General features: G+C 44.0%; 2 protein-coding genes across 2 annotated transcripts in view; one reads left to right on the forward strand and one right to left on the reverse strand.

The window, feature by feature from the left end:
* Nucleotides 1-3459, forward strand: part of UGGT2 (UDP-glucose glycoprotein glucosyltransferase 2) — a 94825-nt gene extending 91366 nt beyond the window's left edge. The window contains exon 39 of the mRNA XM_064440676.1: nt 964-3459. Coding sequence (XP_064296746.1) covers nt 964-986 — 23 coding nt within the window. The 3' untranslated portion in view covers nt 987-3459. The remainder of the gene's footprint in view (nt 1-963) is intronic.
* A 10181-nt stretch (nt 3460-13640) lies between these two features.
* DNAJC3 (DnaJ heat shock protein family (Hsp40) member C3) overlaps nt 13641-15485 on the reverse strand; it is a 35956-nt gene continuing 34111 nt past the window's right edge. The window contains exon 12 of the mRNA XM_064440677.1: nt 13641-13872. Coding sequence (XP_064296747.1) covers nt 13715-13872 — 158 coding nt within the window. The 3' untranslated portion in view covers nt 13641-13714. The remainder of the gene's footprint in view (nt 13873-15485) is intronic.

Genomic DNA, 15485 nt, shown 5'->3' on the forward strand with positions numbered 1-15485 from the left:
TTTCTTCTCAGCCTTGCCCAGGCCAGAAGGGGAGGGAGGTGAGAGCAGAGAACCTGGGAGTCTTTCTAGACTGGAGTCACTGGGAAGTGTAGGTAGGATGTCCTGGGAGGTCTCCTGAGCTGCTCTTTTCTCGTACGTTATTGCATGGCCAAGCTGGGGCAGGGTTTCACAGGGGTAGCAACAGGCGTATCTGTGCCAGTTCAAATCTTTGCCACGACACATGGGAATGCTGCGACTTCCTGAACTAGGAATGAACAGAACGCTGTTCAAACAGGTGTGGTTTTCCTCACTTATGGTGTCAGAAGACACTGAAATAAATTGGATGTAGCAGACACCTGACATGTAAACAATTATTATTATGGACTGGCAAAATGAGAAAGAATGGAAATCATGACCTTACAGCAGGATATGGCAGGCAGCTTTCAGAGTAACTGTACTACAGTGCTATGCTTTGTCATATATAGTGTTCCTAGGAAAAAAAATGACAACATAAATGGTGTTTTATTTTACAAATAGATCTTGTTTGGTGTGGGTTTTTTTTACTAAAATTGTTTTAAACTGAGTTAGTCAAATAGCGTGAGGAAAAAAACCCTCCTCTTCCAATAAGAAGACACACAAGAAGTCGTCCTTGTTGGACTTCCAATAAGACTTGACTCCTCGGAGTAATGTGAAACAAAAACAGGTGATCTCAGCTCTCAAGGCTGAAGAAAAAACTTAGCAGACAAATATTTAAAAGACTTGAGTCAGGGAACGAATTCACTTTCCGTTACAAAGAATTCTTAGTAGTTTTTATCCTTTGTGAAGGCTTATGGTCAACTTCTAGTGAGGCTCTAAAAATGAAGTTCGTGTTGCTGAACTGACTGACTGGCAGTAAATAGAAGATAAAGGGCTTTCTCCAAATTTTATGAAGTCATTAAGTCTTTATAGAGTTGGTTTTTATATTATTTTTTCCTGTGGTTACAGGTCTTAAGCACGATGAACTTTAGCGCAGCCTGTGAACAGCAATGGTGACAGCCCAAAAGTCTTCCGCGAAAGACTGAACGGAAGTTACGACTGTTACGTCGGCACTATTTGTAACATTCTTTAATGCAAAGTCAAATATTTTATAATTTATAGTGTTATTTAAAAAGTTTTAAATGAAGTACAAAAACAGAAGAGAGAAATGCACGGGTACTACATGGGTTTGGGTTTTTGTTTGTTCTTTTTTTTAAACCAGTGTAGAGTAGCTTTCCTAATTTCTTTGGTTTTCTTTTCCTTCTCTAAAACTGCCCAGAGGATTTTAGAATGTAAAGAATGATGTGTTTGTTCCACTCTTCAAAGATCCGTTGTGTCAGCCTGGAGGAGGACACACACATTCAATACATAAATGAAAACTGTTTTGTGCATATTACGTCCATTAAGCTAATGTATTTAAATATAAAGGATTTGGGTTATACGTCCATAGTTTTGCCCCTGGGGAAATGCTGTGGTCACAAGGAAAAATCTCAGTGTAGCAAAGATCCTACCTAAAAAATAGCTTGTGTAATTTAGACCACACAAATCTAAGTCAACTTTGAAGCTTACTGAAGCGAGGAGTGTCACTTGTCACTGATTATGCAGGATTGCTGCGCTCTTACTAATTTAAAATAATAATTTTTGATTCTTAGGCTCCTTTTGGTCACTTAAATAGCACGCCATAAAATTCCATTATGTTTTTTGGTTAAGATGATTTTCCAGCCAGCACACACTGTATCAGGAGGTCAGTACCTGAAAGCTGTTTCCACTCAGTTTTGATTATCCTAATTCTGTTTAGAATTTAAAATAAAATAATAAAGTACTTGAGTAATTTTGGCTATCAGTGGTGTCTCCTGTAATTTTCTAAATACGTACTCACAAAGCCGTTGCTCTAATGGGCTACTCGCCCACAAAAACTAGCAGTGAAAAGCTCTTGCAATACACCTATTTCAAAGAAGGAAATTTGTTTATTGACTGGAATTCTAGCGCCTTAAATACACACTCAGTTGCTTCGGCCGTGCTGGTTTCAAAATAAATTGGATATGATGACAAATTCTTGTAAGAAGAGCTTAATGCAGTCTTTCAGTCTAAACACTTGTAATTATAAAAGAGAAGGTAATTTGCACTAAGTGGGTGAATCCATTGTGAGTTGCAGGTTGCCAGACCAGCAAAAAATTGAATAAATAAGAAAAATGAAGCATATTTTGCATGTACTGTGACTGTCCTCAGGTGCTGGTTATTGAAAATTTCGTACTGTAAGAGCAAGTATTTAAAATCATGCTCTGCTGACATGAGTAATGAAATTAGTCTTAGTAATGAGACGTGCAAAATTTTTTTACACTTACATATTTTGCACTGTATTACCTCTATGCATTTTGAACAGTTTTTAACATGTCACATGTGGCTTTTTAACATGTCACATGTGGCTTTTTAACTGTCTCTTGTGGGCATGTTCTTTCTATGAAGCACCCAATGAAGTATTTCTGGTGTAACCCAATAGCAACAATCAGTTAATACTAATTTCAGTTCTCCTGAGCCATCCCATCTCACTGCAATATCGGTTTTGTTACGCTTGTTCTCTAAGGTCATTGCGCCAGGGTATCAGGCAGCGAGTCGAACGTATTTGACCATGGAACCCTTTTTAAGTTGGTATTTTTACACCAGATAGACGGACTTACTTATAATTGACTGAGCAGACGAATATGCACCATTACTATCAAGTCAATGTGCAACAAGGAAACAATTAATACTCTGTATCAGGGAAAAAATTCATTAGTCAGCTGCTTGCTGCTTTTTGTTCATTTGTTTTTTAACCTTGTGCTTCCATCTTGATGCTTTACTCTGCAGCAGCATTTCATATTGATCCGTCTTGGAATATCATGCTTGAAGCGTACATTGGAAACCTTTTTTTAAGCCTGAGGTTAAAGCGTCTTTAAGAAACCTTAGTTCTCCTTAATTATGATTATCTGCAGGGGAAATTTCTGTTATGCAGTATAAAACGTGGATGATTTGTGCACTGATTTCTTGTTCATTTTACCTGTAGCATCCTGTTCTTTTTAAAGTCGGATTGCTTTTACAGGCTTTAAAAAAGAAATACCTCTTTAAGTACTATTTCCTTGAGATCACTTAAATGATTAAATATAATTTCTTAGAAATCTAATTTGCTGGAGATGTTTTGAAGATTTAAAAGGTTTCATGCCATTTTCTACAGTGTTGTATATATGGGCAAAAAATGCTTTACAGCCTTTCTTTTTCCTGCCTAATAATATTTTGAAGGAAAGCTCCTTTTTGAAATCATGTATTGGTTTATAAAACCAAGAGGTCTGGCAAATACATTAGCTACTTTTCAAAGATCTCTTCAAAGCAGCACTTTGATTCATTAGCATATCATTATATTTTTTATTACTGAAGCATTGGATTGTATATCTTGTACAAAATATTAAAGGTGCCACTGGAGAAAAAAAATAATTATTTTCTGTTCTCCTATTTTGTATTAGACAATAACCAATAAATGGTCCAAGGCAAAAAAACCTGCAGCAAGTCCTCAAATGTCTTTAATCCGAAGAAAGTGTTTGCGCTGGGAAGAGACGACAAGGTTCAAAACGAGGCATCTGCTGTAGGGTGAGAACTTAGAGATGCAGAGAGACCTTATGTCTAGTTTCCAACCTGTGTGCTCTGCCCTGTGAAAGGGAAGAAAATGCATCCTGGATGTTAGGAGTGTTACAGAAACCTGGTTCAAATCAGTAAATACACTAAGTGATATTTGAACTATTCAAATGAAGAGTTTATACAATTTATATTCCTGTTACTACTACAGCATCTTTTCTAGGTCTTACTCTTCTTAATATCCACTTGTAAGTTAAACAGAAAATGAACAAACCATACATTAGTGCAGTATTGTTGATGAGCCAGAGCTTTAGCGTTGAAAATATTTCTCAGTGAAGTTCCTTTTAACCTTTTTTCTAAATCTAGCGCTTGCCTTCGCATGGAGACTTCATAGAGTCATGCACCACCAGGTTGGAAGGGACCTCAAGGATCATCTGGTCCAACCTTCCTTGGCAAAAGCATGGTCTAGACAAGATGGCCCAGCACCCTGTCCAGCTGAGTCTTAAGTGTCCAACGTTGGGGAATCCACCACTTCCCTGGGGAGATTATTCCAATGGCTGACTGTCCTCAATGTAAAAAAATTTCCCTCTCGTGTCCAATCGGAATCTCCCCAAGAGCAACTTGTGTCCATTCCCCCTTGTCCTCTCCATGTGACTCCTTGTAAAAATGGACTCTCCATCTTCTTTGTAGCTACCCCTTAAGTACTGGCACATGGTGATGAGATCCCCTCTGAGCCTCCTCTCCTCAAGGCTGAACAAACCCAGCTCTCCCAGCCTATCCTCATATGGCAGGCTTCCCAGTCCTTTGATCATCTTGGTGGCCCCTCTCTGGACCCCTTCCAGCCTGTCCACATCATTTTTGTACAGCAGGGGCCAGAACTGCACACAGCACTCCAGGTGTGGCCTGACAAGCGCAGAGTAGAGTGGGATGATGACTTCTTTATCTCTGTTGGGGATGCCCTTTTTGATGCAGCCCAGCATCCTGTTGGCCTTCTTGGCTTCAGCAGCACACTGTTCGCTCATGTTGAGCCTTCTGTCCACCAGGACCCCCAGGTCCCTTTCCACAGAGCTGCTCTCCAGCCAGGTGGATCCCAGTCTGTGCTGCACTCCTGGATTATGTTTTCCAAGGTGCACAACCTTATACTTGTCCTTGCTGAACTTCATAAGGTTCTTGCTGGCCCACTCTTCCAGCCTATCCAGATCTCCCTGCAGAGCAGCTCTCCCTTCTGGAGTGTCTACTTCCCCACTCAACTTGGTGTCAACTTGGTGTCAACTGCAAACTTCATCAGGCTACACTTGATGCCATTATCCAGATCACTTATAAAGATATTGAATAACATTGGGCCCAATATTGATCCCTGGGGGACTCCACTTGTGACAGGTTGCCGTTATCCAGATCAATTATAAAGATATTAAACAGCATTGGGCCAATATCGACCCTTGGGGGACCCCACTTGTGACAGGCTGCCAGTTTTCATTGCCAGTATTTACCATCCCCCACCCCAGGTGCAGCCTGTCAGCCAGTTCCTCACCCACCCCGCAGACCGCTTGTCTAGACCAGAACGCATCAGTGCAGGAGGCGGCTGTGGGAAACCATAGCAAACCATCAACCTGACAGCTGACGTGTGAGTTGCTTCCAACAAATGTCTGGGTAGTTGAAGTCACCCTAAGAAACAGGTTCTGTTGACCCAAAGCTTGCTTAAGTGACCCAATTATTGCTTCTTTGGCCTTATGGTCTTGGTTTGGAGGTCAGATGCCTACTTTAACAGTCCCCCCTTGGGGAAGACCCCGCTGAGCTTGACCCAGATGCATTCAATAGGGCTGCCACAATCACCATAGTTGACTTCTATACATTCAAGGTCCTCCCTAACATACAGTGACTCCTCCAACTCCTCCTCCTCTTCTTCCGTGCCTGTCTTTATGAAATAGCCTGTGGCCATCCAGCGTGATCCTCCACTCCTGGGGGTTCTCCCACCAGGTTTCAGTTATTCCTGTGGTGGCATAACTTTTCTGACTGGCCACAGAGCTCCAGTTCCTCCTGTTCATTCCCCAGGCTGTGTGCATTGCTATACATACACGTGAGGTGGTTGGTCTTCTGGTTCTCATCTGGGGAGGCAGCTAAGGCACATTTGTCGCTGCTCTGGTTGGCCTGGACTATTCCCCACTTGGTTACAATGGCATGAGCTTTGCCACTTTAGACACCTCCACCCCCCACCCCACCCCCGTTTTCACTAGTATCTCTTTTTTAGCAGCTAATGTTAGACTGACCTATTGACTCTTGTGCCATGAGGGGCATAATCCCTGTGTTCCACATCGAAATCTGGTCTTGGCTCCTGACACACTTTAAGCATTAGCTCTGGCAATTGCGTAATGTAAGATTGATGAAAAGGGTCCTGGGCCATGGGGAGCCTGTGCCCTGCTCCTCTCAAGGAAGGGCTTCTTTGCGGGGGGGTGTGGGGGGTGTGGGGGGGGTGTGGGGTGGGAAGAGACCCAATGCTACTCCCTTTGCTTACACTTTTGCATTGATTTGGTATCACTTTCTTTCCCCCATGTATTCTGCTGAGCCTCATTCAGATGCCCTCTTGTGATGCATGGATTCCAGTCCTGAAGCAGAGGGGCTGAGGACCTCAGATCTGGACCACATCTGGAGTATTGTGTCCAGTTCTAGGCCCAGGGAACTGCTTGAGCAAGTCCAGCTGAGAGCTACCAAGATGATCAGGGGACTGGAGCATCTCCCTTATGAGGAAAGGCTGAGAGACCTGGGTTAGTTCAGCCTGGAGAAGAGAAGACTGAGGGGGGATCTCATCAATACCTATAAATATCTGAAGGGTGGGTGTCAGGAGGATGGGACTGGGCTCTTTTCAGTGGTGCCCAATGGCAGGACAAGGGGCAATGGACACAAACTGGAACACAGGAAGTTCCACTTAAATATGAGAAAAAACTCCTTTCCCGTGAGGGTGCCAGAGCAGGGGCACAGGCTGCCCAGGGAGGTTGTGGAGTCTCCTTCCCTGGAGACATTCAAAACCCGCCTGGATGCGTTCCTGTGCCCCTGCTCTGGGTGTCCCTGCTCAAGCAGGGGGGTTGGACAAGATGGTCTCCAGAGGTCCCTTCCAACCCCTGCCATTCTGTGATTCTGTGCTCTTCCACTGCCTGAGAGGGCGTGCTCACAGTGAGGCGAGCCTGTAAGAGGACAGTCTCGAGCCATCACTCATTAGCTATGATTTCATTCTGAGTGTCAGACATGTCCCAGCAGCTCCTTCTGACACTTCTCAGCCAAGTGCACGTCAAAACTCTCAATTTGGTTTGCGAATTCCTCTCCTGAAGGCAGGAGTCGCACAATTACAGCCACAGTTGGTAGCGCTGAGCCTAAATCTCTCTCAGCTGATGGGAGAGCGTGGTTCTTTTACCTTTGAACCCTCACTCTTTTGAATGAATCATTCTGACAGCATCTCATCACACATTGCCAGAAATCTTGAAAAGGATGTCGCATCACTAGCTTTCTCCAGTTGTCAGTGTGTCACTCTGGACCAGATTTTGACAACTGCAAAATACAGAGGTGTAGATCGTTTCTAAAGTGCCTTTTGCTGTACACAGCAGTTTGATCCTATTTTTAAGCCATAAGTATAAATAACCAATCAATGCTGTGCTCACATTTCTTTTTAACCTGAAGACATGTATGAAAAATATTAATAAAAGTATGTATTAGTTATATGGTTGCTGACCTTTTTTTATCAGGTAATTATATTCTCCCTTTGCAAAAAATAATGTTTCTGTACAGACATATATGTATATGAAATTGCAGGCCTGGAAGTGCTTGTCCTCTCTACGCCTCCGAGGTGCTTTATCTCCAAGGTTACCGTACCGTAAGGTCCGCGTTTCCCAGCACAGCACAACTCGACTGGGCAGTGCGCAGACATTGCCTCGCACAGCGAGTAGCCGGATTTGCACCTTGTGAAAGGGTTGTGGTACCATCAGAGTGTGTACAAGCTGGGTCCTGAGCTGACGTTGGACTTCTTGAAAAGAGACTCCCTCTGCTTGCAGATCCTTCCCTTTCACCACAGAATGGTGCAGGTGAAACAGGAGCAACCAGAACTTCTCCCTTGAGGGCCCAAGAGGAAAGGCACTTTCAAGCAGGGTCACTTTTTCTCCACAAGTTCAGTTCTGAGAAGCCAGCTTGCCAGCGTGGTTCCTCGCAGTTGACTTGTCACATTGACTGTTTTTAAATTCCACTTCCAGGTATAACAGACTGATGACACACGGTCAAGTTGACGCACTCCTTAAGCTTAAGGTATCTTATCCAAAACATAGGTTGTCCCTGTGTATGTACGTAGCAGCTTTTAGCAGCGGCGTTTGTCAGGGCCCAATAGCTGCAGCTACTCATTCAAATGCATGAGGCACGCCGTCATTCTACTACGATTTACTTCTCATATGGACATGCTGTGCAATAACACCATGTTTTCAATCCTTCGCCACCCTAAATGTGAGCTACCCTATCGCAAGCATCTGGCATTCTCTAAAGCACAGTGAGTCTTGCAGTTACAACATTAGGGAAATTATGTCTCACCTGTAGAAATTCTTCACATTTAGGAAGACGACACAGGAGATACACCACTCCCTAGTGCTCTGAAAACTGCCAGAACTTGGCAACACTATACGCCCTGACAAACAGCTGCTCACCTGTGACTCTACCTGCAGCTTCTCCTGCCTCTGTACTCTGTGTGCCCCTCCTCTCCTTACTTAGGTGGGTACGCTGCTTACAGCTGCGAGCCTGAAGAAAAACACACCACCGACCTCACAACTGCCCAAACTTCAACCCTGCGCTCCTGCTGCCGCTCCCTCCCCGCTCATCCCCGAGCTGAGATTTCAGGAATCCCTCCCAGACCGTGCCTGCACCTCTCACTGCCGTGCTTTTTTGAGGTCAAGAAAGCCTGAAGTGCTCATACCTGACAGGCAGGCCACAGGCTTCCCCATGACAGACACTGGGGAACCACGCTAAGGAATCTCACGTAGGACCTGTCCTCTTGAAGAAGCCCTTGTTTCCAACCACCCTCCAAAAAAATCTCATCTCACCTTCTGTCGTCTGTGTTCACTTTCACACATTTGGCAGCTGCAAGCCATGTAATTTTAGGCTCAGACACCTTCGCTCTCACCAGCTGTGCGCACGTCCGTGCCCTTCACCACTGCCTATATGCACGAGAGAGCGTACAGTAAATTGCTTCCGACCAGGAACTTCTAAAAATTAACAGTTTCTAAGGAAGAGGTTAAGAAAATGGCACGCACGTTCTGACGACCGATGAGGAGCTGCTTAGTTATTCACATCGCCGTTCGCGCGTGCGTACGTGCTCCGGGTGACTTCAGGCAGGTTTGTCATCGTTGCAGGGCCACGGAATGACTCCGCTTCACTCCTCACGTGGCCGCGCAGGGGTTACGTAGGCGAGTAGACGGGCCCTCAGTGGGGCTTTATGGTGCTGCGTGAGTTGCTGCTTTCTTCGGTGAAGTTGCGGATGGAGTTCAGGCTCTGCCGGAGTACTGTGAGGGCACGGTCTGCTCAGAGGCCCGAGGTGCAGTTTCTGCTCCAGCCTCCTACGGACTCCGCTTTTGCGGAGCTGCGCTGCCTCTTGTTCTCTTCAGCTGGCCCTGAAGTCTAGCTGAAAGAGCTGCTGCCTAAGCAACTCCCGCAGGCTCAGCAAGTTCTCACCTGCCTTCCAAGTTCTGGTACTTTTGTCAGCCCCCTTGGAACATTTACTGGATTAAAGTAAAATAATTTTTAAAGAGTTTACTGTCTTTCGAAGGACTTTTCATCGTTGCCTCAAGATCACACTGAGAGCACCCGCTCACCTCACACATCCCACATGCCCTCAGCCACCCACCTCCTCTCCGCAGAGCTGCTGGCCCTAAGTTCCCACCTCAGGAGAAGGGGCAGCGGGGATTCCTCCTCTCCCCTCACACCACCAGCCACTGGGGGGGGCGGCGGAGGCTCTCCTGGGACAGCTGCTGCCCAGAAAGACTGGCTGGGATTTGGTTCAGGCCCAGCGGCCAGCCCAGCGCTAGGGACTGGCCTGCGCACGTTTGTCAAACGTCTCTACGTACGACACAACGCGTCGCCGCGCTCCTGCTCAGCTACAAGGAGCGAGGGCTGCACCCACAGGCAGGAACCAGCTGTGCCTGGCTAAAGGGAGGAAAACCAGGTTTTGAAGCCCATGTGTGAAGTATCCAAACGCTGCTCCGCTCCGCACCTTACTTGTTAAAGCCTGACAACTTTCGCGTTAGCTGCTAATGAAATTTTACCGTAGCCCCCAAGCCAGCGTTTTGGCAGCTTTTCAGTGCATTTCTGCACGGCTCTAACTTCAAACTCGGAGAGCAGTATGAGGAAAGAAGGGCAGACAAAGCCGCTGCAGTGCTTTCTTGTCATCATAAATATCTTTATTGTGAAAAATACCATAAAATAATTCCCACAGTTCTAGAAAAAAAAACCAAACAGTTCTTGCTTTTTAGATCTATGATTTTATATAAAGACATTTCATAATTTGAAACATTTGATAAATCTCTGGCTAGCTTTACTTATCCTTCTTAAAACATAAAACGGCTACTTTGAGATTTGCAGAGGGCAAAAAAAAATTATTCTCCCGTTTTTGTTTTTTTTTTTTTTTAATGGACAGAAGTGTGTAATTACAGAGCAAAACAAACAATACCTTACAATAAGGCACTTTTAAATACAACTAACCCGCTATGCTATACTGGCTAGTTTCCAGCAAAGCTCCTACAAATCACAGCCCTAAACAGAAGAATAATTCTTATTCCAAACACTGGTCTGAAAACTGAAACGATAACAAGCTTTTTTTTTTTTTTTTTAAGTTTAAGCTGACACATTTTCTGCGTATGTCACGAGTTTGAGCTTTTAAATTTATAATTACATTTGAATCTGTTTTAATACTGACTTATTAATACATCAGTATTAAGCATGTATCAAGTAAAATACGCTCCCCCCACCTCCATTTTAAAACAAGTTGGAAACTAGTTCATTAAAACTGCAAGAGAGAAGTCAATGGAGAAAGTTGCCATCTACATATAGGCCAATTATCGTAACGATGCTTCATGCACATCTCAGGGTTTACAAACTAACAAGACGGTTACTTCAATGTTCAGTCACTGAACATTATTGCACTACAGACACCCACGAATAAATAAAAAGGCGCATTCAGCTTCCTTGTGCATCGCCGGCACCGATAACGCTCTGTGCTGCATTACCAGCCCTTCGTGTCCTAAAGCCACATCAGGAAACGCGTCACCGTTTCTGGAGATCCCTGACACGTAAATGCTTTCTTTTTAACACGACTTTGTCTTTCTGTATTTTCAGGAGTACCTTAGAGCTAAAAGCCAGCATCTGCTCTCGTTTGTAATCAGCGGCTGCTCGATGTCAGAAAGCCTTACTCTCCGTTGTCATTTTTTGTTTTCAAGACACTGTCTTCCTCAGAAGGAAGCTGTGAACAGCATTCATGCATGAATCATCTTCCTCCTTCTGACCACATGCAAGCCTTTTTTTTTTTCCCCCTAAATATGCAATTTTCCCTTTCCCATTCATTCTCAAAATAAACATAATCCTTTTCATTCTTGACTGCTTCCAGTGTACAGCAGAACTGCCCATTGCCTTACAGAAACAAATACGCGCTGCTCTAACATCGGCGCCTTGTATGAATAATGTATTTATGAGGGACCCTTGTTCCTTCCCTTGAAAAATAAAAATAATTAAAAAAACAGGGAACAATTCTCTCAGCTATAGCTTCTTAAGAGAGAAGGGAGAGGAATGAGTACAGAAAGAGCCACACAAGGGTAGTCTTTGAATAGATGACGTATCATTTCTAGCGCTCCCCTAGCACACAAACATAGCTGTCTGTGGTACTTACTATGACTTCCTCAAACTGAACAACATCCCTCTATGTACAAAATATGACATATTGCTTACGCTGGTCATTCAATATTAAGTAAAAACAGCCCCTTCTGTAGTGAACAAAGCAATATAAAAGTGTCTATACAGAGCAACGGCTCGCACGCCAACACGCAACCGGCAAACCATGCGGCAGCCACCCAGCCCACCACGCAGCACGCGGGGCTGGGTCTTGCTCATCCCTCGGGGACGGAGGGCTGACGACGGCCCAGAGAGGCCGTTGTACGTGAACGCTACCTACCCATCTTTTGCTTGCTGTGAGCAAAACGCACATGCGCAGAGAGCTGTCTGCATTGGCTGATCCCACAGGGTAACAGGTTATTTATTGTGCAGCAAGTTCCTATGTCTGAGCCCTAGAAGTCCTACGAGAACCACTGTAGCCTAGAACGGCGTCAACAGCATCCTGAGCATCTTCTACGGAGTCTCAATAAAAAGCTTTCAGATAGGTCAGAAGCAGAAGCCAAACTTCTAGGAAGTCATTCAACTTGGAAAATATCTGATGCTGGAGTTTGATAGGCTGCTGAGGTGTTTTTGTACCATGAACTGTTGGAAATCACCATATCGACTCTTCAGCTTGAAGATAAATTTCTGCTGAACAAACACTGACCTGTAAATGGCTGTTGAAAAACATCTTAGGAAGCCACACGGCCTCACAATTATGTTTGTAAAGTACACGAGGCAGGAGACAAGGGTTATGCTTCAATAGCAACTCCGATTACAGTAATAAAAACCCGACTTTCAGGTTGAAGGCCTAATTTGCTGATTTCATTTGTTTTACTGAGGCTGCTTATGCTTTCCAATGCTACGAGTTGAAGTGAGAGAATATCCCTATCAGCTGATTATTGTTTTCCAGTTAAAATCCAATCAGGAAAACATCGATGAACTGCAATTCTTGCATTCTAAGAAAACGGCTGCTGCTGAAACTCATCAGTAATTACGATATATTCGGTTACAGAATGAGAAGACTGTTCACTCATAGAAGGTGCAGTCCTGGCAATACCTCACGTCGCAGACACACAGTTCGATTGACAGACTAAACCAATTTTAGCTGCCTGCGTATAGAAAAAAAATAAACCAGACTTTTGGCTAATAGAAAGTCAGTCCTTTTCGCACATGGGCAATTGTTTTTACAGTACTGCGACTGTTACACAAAACATAAAATTACTTCAAACAACTTCACATCGGATTAACTCACTGTTGTACCACCCAGCAGAAATGAAGTTGTATTAAGGGAGAAGGCTAGAGTTAACACCCTGTTCCTACAGCCCGCAGTACGCTCTGCTCACGACCTGCGTCGGTTCTGAGTTTACGCACAGAGAAGTAACAAATCGCTGCATAGTCAGGGAAATGTCACATCAAATTTTTTGCTCAGATCTCAAGCATGTATTCTGTTAAAGTGCAAACTACTCAAAAAAATGACACTTAGACATGCCAAATCACACTCGGAAAAAGTCCTTCAAAAAAAATCAGGTTGGTTGCTTTTCGTTTGTTTTTTTTTTTACTTTCGTATTTGACAATTACCACCAAGAAAATCATCCCAATTCACTTCAGGTTAATGAATAGAGCAAGTAGACATTTTCAAATACAATTACTTACAAGCATTCTTCTTTCAGAGCGATTGTTCAGACTCATCCAGCAGGCAGCCTCCTCACCCTACCTAGGGCACTGCCGACACTAACACAGCAGGTGGTCGCTAGGGTTTCCTTTTAAGAATACCAAGAGATGGATCATTCTACTGAGCATGACAACTAACAATTTGTTAACGTAAAGACTACTGTAACTACCCTTCCCACGCTTATTAGGCCCTGATTCAAAAAAATATTTACATGCATTTTTACCTTTAAGCATATACTTGAGTCCTAAATTTATAAGTGTTGTCCTAAGGAGCCTCTTACTGTTTTTTCCACCCATAGGAATAAACACATCCTGCGTATCCACAACAAATACATAGGCAGTAACAAACCCCCCAACCAGTACAAGCTTGTCAAGTTCACCACAAAGCAAACTCTCTGAATACTAATAAGAAAGAAGGAGCTTTCTTCTAGTGCAGTAAGACTCTGGGTTAAGGACAACATTAGAAATTAAGATTCCGGGTCTTGAACTGAGAGACTTTTTATTTCTCAATGAATTAAGTAAAAAACCACCAGCAGCCACCAAAACAGTCTTGGCTCTAACTGAAGTGAAATTTGAATGTAAATGGTCCTCCTCCAGAACCAAAGGGGTTGAATCCTTGCCATGTGTTCCAGTTCCTGTGGAAAGGGTTGCCCCCACCCTGCTGACTCTCTGCGTCCAGTGGGTCCTCTCCCGCATCAAACTTCCGCCTCATTTCTGAAGGAAAGAAAACCAGGTGGAATCATGGCAGAGTCATTAGGGCAGTAACACCAAGCATCTTTGATGAGCAATAACCCCCCCAAGGTTAGAATTCAGAAATGCCCCGGGGCCAGAGAGCTGCAATTATCTCTTGTATTGGCAGCATCTGTAGAACCCAGTTACTTGGGAGTTTTTCAAAGCTGTCCAGGAGACTGCCAGAGAAGAGACCAACTGTGTGAAAACACCGTATGAAAAATTTCAAACAAGTCATTTAGTTTAAAACACGGCAAGACAGCACTTGGCTGTCCAGTAGGACAGGTATGAATTTCAACAGGGACAGGACAGTTGCAATTTGACCAACCGTGTCCCACAAATAATTGGGATGTTTTGTCCTCAATGAGTTTATTGAACCTAACTCTCTCATAGCCACACTCACTCGGGATAGTCTGAGGACAGACCATGCTGTATATCCTACCAATTCTTTGCAACGAATAAATTCCAATATTGATCATTCAGCAGGAGCACAAAAGTCAGCATGCAGAGCCCCAGTGTTTTCTATCTTTTCCACAAACCAGTCAGGCAGAGAGCTGTCTAGGAGACAGCAGTTTGGAGGCAGAAGGCATGTTCTTGCATGTTCTTGAAATAATTTTGTCCAGTGGGGACAAAGTTGAAAGCCTTCCCCAAGACCCACAGACAGGTCACAGGCTACACCACTACTCTGTTATTTACACCCGCATATAACTTTCGAGCAGCCTGCAAGCACCACAAGGTTTTTGATCATCCAGCACTTTTTCAGGACACCCATTTTATCAAGGCAGAGCAGGGAAGCGAAGGAGTGAGTTGGGGGGAAGCATGAGACTGGCTGAGGGAGGAATGTGGAAGATTGCCTCAAAGTACACCGCAGCCCTACGATAGTAAGCTTGCGAATCAAAGCTCATAGACTCAGAGGTCCACAGGCTTTATAGTTTTTCTTTACATAACCAACAAGGCCTGGGCTAAATATCTGGATGAAAGGCGAGAATGTCATTGCAGTAAGAAGAGATAGAAAGCACTACAGATGGCATTACAAAAGCCAAATGCGACTGGTGTTACTTTTCTGGCCCAGTTGGTTTGACAAGAATGGTAAACATGACGTAAGAAGTGCCAAGGAGAAAGTAGATGAAAACGTCCTGGAGGTGTTGACAGAGCAAACATCATCTCAAACGCTTCTAGTATATAGATCTCCTCATTCGTGTACATAATTATGAACAAAAGTCACATTAAAACAGAAAAAGGTTTTCTGGCCAGAAGTGTTTGCAATGCAGTTCACTACTCTCAGATCCCTCCTTCCCCCAAGAAAGTCTGAGCCCATCTGCCTAATTATCACTTAGATGATCCTCAACATTAAAGATAAAAATGGGAGCCTCTGATACCTACATCTTTAATTGCCTCTGTTTCCAGTGACCATACAGGACCAATTTAAAGACAAGAACTTAACAGACAGCTCTGGTTGACAGGGTTGGGTTTTTGTTTGTGGGTGTGGGTTTTTTTTGTTGGGCTTAGGGGTTTTGTTGTTGTTTGGGTCTGCTTGCCTTTTTTTTTTTTTTAATTAAAGGAGGTGAGATAACCACACCACCCTGGGTTTTTGGTTT

The sequence above is a fragment of the Phalacrocorax carbo genome, chromosome 1 (genome assembly GCF_963921805.1).
Source record: "Phalacrocorax carbo chromosome 1, bPhaCar2.1, whole genome shotgun sequence".
NCBI lineage: Eukaryota > Metazoa > Chordata > Aves > Suliformes > Phalacrocoracidae > Phalacrocorax > Phalacrocorax carbo.